This window comes from Limulus polyphemus, unplaced genomic scaffold (genome assembly GCF_000517525.1).
Source record: "Limulus polyphemus unplaced genomic scaffold, Limulus_polyphemus-2.1.2 Scaffold2810, whole genome shotgun sequence".
Lineage (NCBI taxonomy): Eukaryota > Metazoa > Arthropoda > Merostomata > Xiphosura > Limulidae > Limulus > Limulus polyphemus.
Genome location: NW_013668420.1, coordinates 30153 through 36853, shown reverse-complemented (window position 1 = coordinate 36853; position 6701 = coordinate 30153). Strand labels below are relative to the sequence as shown.

Here is a 6701-nt window from a genome sequence, read left to right as displayed (position 1 = left end):
GGTCAGTATGTGTATGAAACACCACCTATAAACTAATGTGATCAGTACGTGTATGAAACATCACCTATAAACTAATGTGATTAGTATGTGTATGAAACACCACCTATAAACTAATGTGGTCAGTATGTGTATGAAACACCACCTATAAACTAATGTGATCAGTATGTGTATGAAACACCACCTATAAACTAATGTGATCAGTACGTGTATGAAACACCACCTATAAATTAATGTGATCAGTATGTGTATGAAACACCATCTATAAACTAATGTGATTATTATGTGTATGAAACACCACCTATAAACTAATGTGATTAGTATGTGTATGAAACACCACCTATAAATTAATGTGATTAGTACCTGTCTGAAACACCACCTATAAATTAATGTTATCAGTACCTGTATGAAACACCACCTATAAATTAATGTGATCAGTACCTGTATGAAACACCGCCTATAAATTAAACTTGCTTGTGTATCAACAATGTACTTCTGTATACTCGTATGTGTATCAATTACGTACTATCTATATACATATCAAATGTACTATATATATATCAAAGGTGTTCTTCGATATACAAGGCCCCTCAATCTGAGGGTCGCGGGTACGAATCCCCGTCCCACTAAACATGCTCGCCCTTTCAGCTGTGAGGGCGTTATAACGTGACGGTCAATCCCACTGTTCGTTGGCGGTTGGTGGTGATGATTAGCTGCCTTCCCTCTAGACTTTCACTACTAAATTAGGGACGGCTAGAGCAGATAGCCCTTGTGTAGCTTTGCACGAAATTTAAAACAAACAGTCGCTATAGAAATACGTATACCATTATAGTCCCATCTGTATGTCAGTAAGTGTACCAAATATGTACGATCTATGTGTCTGTAACCCAGTTCTAAGTAACGCTATGATTTTTTTCATGTATTAATTTAGTTTGTTTTATCATTTTACCTTCTTTATACAAAATATGATTTTAAGAGAAATCCCTGTTTCTTTTACTTTGTGTAAATATAACTAAGAAATAGTTTTAATGAAAAAAAAATTATGTTTCCATTTATAGGTTGGTGCAAATGTAAAATTCAAACTGTATTTTATTTTGATCAGTGGAATTATAGTAGTGAAGTTAACGTGTTTAGGCCGCTCGATTGGAGTTTCCCTTATTTATCAAATACTGCCAAGTATAATTAATTAAATAAAAACACTTCTAATGTAAATTCCTAAAACGTTTCTATTGTGAGTACCTAAATTCTAAAGAGAATATTTCTGAATTAATTTTCACTTTCCTGTAATTTGAGATTATGGTAAACTGAAATTGAAAAATAAAACAACAACCAAAACTTTGAATCTATGGAAAGGATGCTCCGCGTGAATGTTGTATGTCACATAAGTGCACGTGAAATGTCTCTTTACGAGCGTAATAAGAAGCTTAGAGAATTCGGATCCGTCGTTCGCGAATTCAAAGAGAATTGTCAAATAGTGATTTGAACTGTTTTATAAATGAAACAAATGTAGCAGCTAGTTATATATATATAGACACAGCCCTAAAATCAAATTTAATTAAAATATTCTAGAAGGTGTAAACATGTCTTTATCAAAGCTACTATTTACTTAAATAACTCGTGTATATGAAAGAAACATGGGATCATCTTACAAAATTATTCATATTAAAAATTTTAACATTCATATCATCTCATCTCCACAAAGACAATTTATAGATGGTCACGTTTATGCTAAATTAATCGTCTAATATTCTTATCGAGCATAAAGTTGTTTTATAGCCGAACATTAATATGTAAATGTTCAATATTCGTGTTTCAACACAGTCAATTCATACTTGGTCATGTTTATAACATGTTAGTGTTCAATATTCATGTTTCAACATAGAGTCAATTCATACTTGGTCATGTTTATAGCATGTTAGTGTTCAATATTCATGTTTCAACACAGTCAATTTATACTTGATCATGTTTATAGCATGTTAGTGTTCATTATTCATGTTTCAACATAGATTCAATCTATACTTGATCATGATCCTAATATGTTCAGTGTTTCAGTGTCGATATATAACTTTTTCACTGCTTAACATGTTAATCATATATTTGCGTTACTTATTCCTATTCCAACATACGACTGTTTTATAGCTGTCAACAGTGCATGAACCTACAGTAAAAACAACAGACAATCTATCTTCTCTATGTGAACAGTGCATGAACCTACAGTAAAAACAACATACAATCTATCTTCTCTATGTGAACAGTGCATGAACCTACTGTAAAAACTGCAGACATTCTATCCTCTCTATGTCAACAGTGCATGAACCTACTGTAAAAACAACAGACATTCTATCTTTTCTATGTAAACAGTGCATGAACCTACAGTAAAAACCAACAGACATTCTATCTTCTCTATGTGAACAGTGCATGAACCTACTGTAAAAACAACAGACATTCTATCTTTTCTATGTCAACAGTGCATGAACCTACTGTAAAAACAACAGACATCTTATCTTCTCTATGTCAACAGTGCATGAACCTACTGTAAAAACAACAGACATCTTATCTTCTCTATGTCAACAGTGAATGAACCAACTGTTAAAACAACAGACATCTTATTTTCTCTAGAGTTTAGAAAATGAACCGAGGTACTTTCGTAGCTCATATTATTTGTATACAAACATCTTTATATGACCGTTGTAACAAGACATATTAAAGAAACATTCAAAACACTTCACAAAAAAAGAAAGTTTTTACCTGTTTCGTGACAGAGTCGATAAGACGAACGAAGAGCTCTTGTTCTTGTCGAACGCCTACATTAAAATAAAGATGGTTCAAAGTAAATAAAAGATAGTTATCCAGTAGCATAAGAATTTTAATATTATAATAGCTGTGTAAAAGCTCATTAAATAAGAAACTGTATATGTTGATACATCTATGGACTTGAAATTTAAGGTAACGATACAAGTTCTCAGTTACTTATCCTCATTCCTGGCTGCAAAACGAGAAAGCTTGATCTATATACAATTGCTAATGTTTTCGTGTTTCGTAGGTAACAAACATTACATTCGTTCTTTATTGTTACTTTCATTAATAACATTGATTAGAATGTTAATATATCTATTGCGTTACTTTTTGTTTTATTTTTTATTGTCATACTTTTATTATAGAGATTGTTTTCAGAACTATACTAAATCTCCTAATCTCGTCGAATCTCGTGAGATATTATTGGAATTATGGTCGAAAATATCGTAAACATTGAAGGTACCCAACTGGTAAAACTGTGCTTCTAATCCTTCGAAAATAAGAAGGTAAAAAAAAAAGTTTTTTGATTAGATATAATTACTAGCTAGTTGAAGTTTAGTTTCGCTCTAAGTAAATAGCTTGCTATTATGGGAAGTTGATATCACTTTCATAGAAGACTGAATTTGATTCCATCAGTTAAGATAAACTATTATATCCCATATCGCATGTTATACATTGCTAAGTAACAGTTAACCTCGGTCTTCAACATTCCACGTGTTATACATCGTTAAGTAACAGTTCTATATTGTTGATCGTTAGGTATAGAAAAACCTCATCTCCATCCTTGTATGTTGTACATCTATCAGTACATAAAATTAATGTTTATATATATAATTTTATATTGTAGATCGTTAGGTAAAGAAAAACCTCATCTCCATCCTTGTATGTTGTACATCTATCAGTACATAAAATTAATGTTTATATATATAATATTTTATATTGTAGATCGTTAGGTAAGAAAAACCTCATCTCCATCCTTGTATGTTGTACATCTATCAGTACATAAAATTAATGTTTATATATATAATATTTTATATTGTAGATCGTTAGGTACAGAAAAACCTCATCTCCTTCCTTGTATGCTGTACATCTATCAGTACGTAAAGTTTTTGTTCATATATATATATATATATATATCCAACAATGCACGCCGTGTATTTTTAAGTATAACTTAATCCTAACCTCTAACAACGCATGTCATAAGTTTTCTATGGATAAACTTTATATTAATATCTAACAATGCAAGCCGTACATTTTCTGTGGGTAAACTTCTATATTAATCTCTAACAATGCACAAAATGTTAACCTTCATCTCCAACATTGCATATTGTACATTGTTTTGTAAAGGTTTGCCTTGATTCTAGATATTGCACATCGTACTGTGGTAAATCATGAGTGCCTGAGAACACTTCCTAATTAGGTCAATATTTTACATATTACTTTATATTGGTCATGTAATAAATCAAGAGTGTTTGAGAACACTTCCTAGTTAGCTCAACATTTAATATATTAATTTACGTTGGTCATACGATAAATCATGAGTGCCTGAGAACACTTTATAGTTAGCTCAGCATTTTATATATTACTTTACGTTGGCCATGTGGTAAATCATGAGTGCCTGAGAACACTTCCTCCTAGTTTCAGACGCAATTTAGTTTCTGGCTAGTGAAACCGAAAATAATTAAAAAAATTAAGTGAAAATTTCATGTAGTCAGGTTTTAATTACAAAAGTCATCTTTTTGTAAATATCAACGAACGTTTATCAAAAACAGGAGTTGTATTGTGCAAATATTTGCACAGTTCTGATATCTCTGAGTTCTGTTTTCTTCTAATAGAGAGGCGAAGCTAGTGAACCCTGTGTATGTTGGAGAGAACCTTATATGTTATGTTCTAAATGACAAACTGAAGCCTTTGCTTTCTGCAGTCCACTTGCGCCTCGATGACAGATGTTACGTATGTTGTATACGTGTCTCATGAGCCTTTTGCGGACACAGTGAGGCAAGGAACACGGTGACCTACAGTAGGAGACAGCGACGCGCTGGCACCGTCAAGAGCACGCTTGATTCCCGACCAATCCCAACAGAATTCCGCAGAACACAGCTCACGGAATATTGCTTTTCCCGAGAGAGGAGAAAATGGCTGCGCGAGCGCTCCCTCGAGTGTTGCTCGTGTCTTGTTCTGCACTCACATTACACATTTTCTCTTGTATCTTTTGTAAGAGAAACAGACATTAATACAAGCATGCCAGGTCACTGGTGCTTTCTGGGAGAGGCAATAATTTCTTTGATACATGTTCTCTGAGGTTCGCTTCATAAATAAATACTTCACTGTTGTAAATGGTAAAACGTAACCTAGTTTACGAACAGCTTGGACGTTCTCGGGAAGTAACTTGAGTATGTAGATGTACTCAGTGTTTTGTGTTTGGAAATCTGACCACCAGTTCAGAGTAGAGCACGAGTTTGTTTATTGGTAACGTAATAATTTAAAACTTTCCCTTAATTGTAAAAACTTGAAACTTATTCTGAGACTTTATACACAGACAGAGCAAAGTACAAGTTTCCATAACGGCAGCAATCATCTACAGGTTTTAAATCATTTTTGTATTTTATATAGAAGGCAAGTTCATCATTTACTGGTCATCCGGTTAACTATACTCCCAATAAGTAGACATGTTTCATGTTTATACAGAAATAAACTTGACAGACAAAGAATATCAGAAAACGTTAATCACGATTCCAGGGAAGCACTAGCTTGGTTAACTAGCATCGAAGTGGAAACAAAAATCACTTGCTTTGGTCTGAAAAACAAGCGGGAGAAATCTGAAAATATCACTTAAAGATTATGTCAAACAAATAACAGTATAAGTAAGTGTCCGTTTAAACCTTCTGTCAACGCTTCGTCTTTAAGGATCAGAAACACAGTCAAAGTATTCATACAGTATAAAAAATTACATTAACCTTAGAAATGGAATACTCTGAAAACACTACGTATTAATAATGATAATATCAGAGGCATATAGCTACATATATATGTGTGTGTGTGTGTGTGTGTGTGGGTGAGTTGTGTATCTGTATACCAGTATGAATAAAGAAGCAGAGATGTTACATACTGGAGACTATGTATAGTCTGACATTATACTGACCTATAAATGAGAAAAACTCTCATTGAATGAGAAAGAATATCCCGAGAATACCAAATTCAACATGTTTTAATCAATAAATTTTATAAACAGCAAACTATCTCTTCCACATCGAAATTGCTATTTAAACGTCTACAAAACAACTTTCCAAATGTTTTACAGAAATCAATCCACGTCACGTCTACGAACAACTTTCCAAATGTTTTACAAAAATCAATCCACGTCAAGTCTACAAAACAACTTTCCAAATGTTTTACAAAAATCAATCCACGTCAAGACTACAAAATAACTTTCCCAATATTTTACAGAAATCAATCCACGTCACGTCTACAAACAACTTTCCAAATGTTTTACAGAAATCAATCCACGTCACGTTTACAAAACAACTTTCCAAAAGTTTTACAGAAATCAATCCACGTCACGTCTACGAAACAACTTTCCAAAAGTTTTACAGAAATCAATTCACGTCAAGTCTACAAACAACTTTCCAAATGTTTTACAGAAATCAATTCACGTCACGTCTACGAACAACTTTCCGAATGTTTTACAGAAATCAATCCACGTCACGTCTACGAAACAACTTTCCAAATGTTTTATAGAAATCAATCCACGCCACGTTCACAAATCAACTTTCCGAGTGTTTTACAGAAATCAATCCACGCCACGTCTACAAAACAACTTTCCAAATGTTTTACAGAAATCAATCCACGTCACGTCTACGAAACAACTTTCCAAATGTTTTATAGAAATCAATCCACGTCACGTCTAC

General features: G+C 33.1%; 1 protein-coding gene across 2 annotated transcripts in view; it reads right to left on the bottom strand.

Annotated features, from left to right (window-relative positions):
- Positions 1 to 6701, bottom strand: part of LOC106467957 (transcription factor collier-like) — a 148532-nt gene that overhangs the window by 113849 nt on the left and 27982 nt on the right. For both annotated transcript variants that reach the window (XM_022396198.1, XM_022396199.1), the window contains exon 4: positions 2746 to 2801. In XM_022396198.1, coding sequence (XP_022251906.1) covers positions 2746 to 2801 — 56 coding nt within the window. The remainder of the gene's footprint in view (positions 1 to 2745; positions 2802 to 6701) is intronic.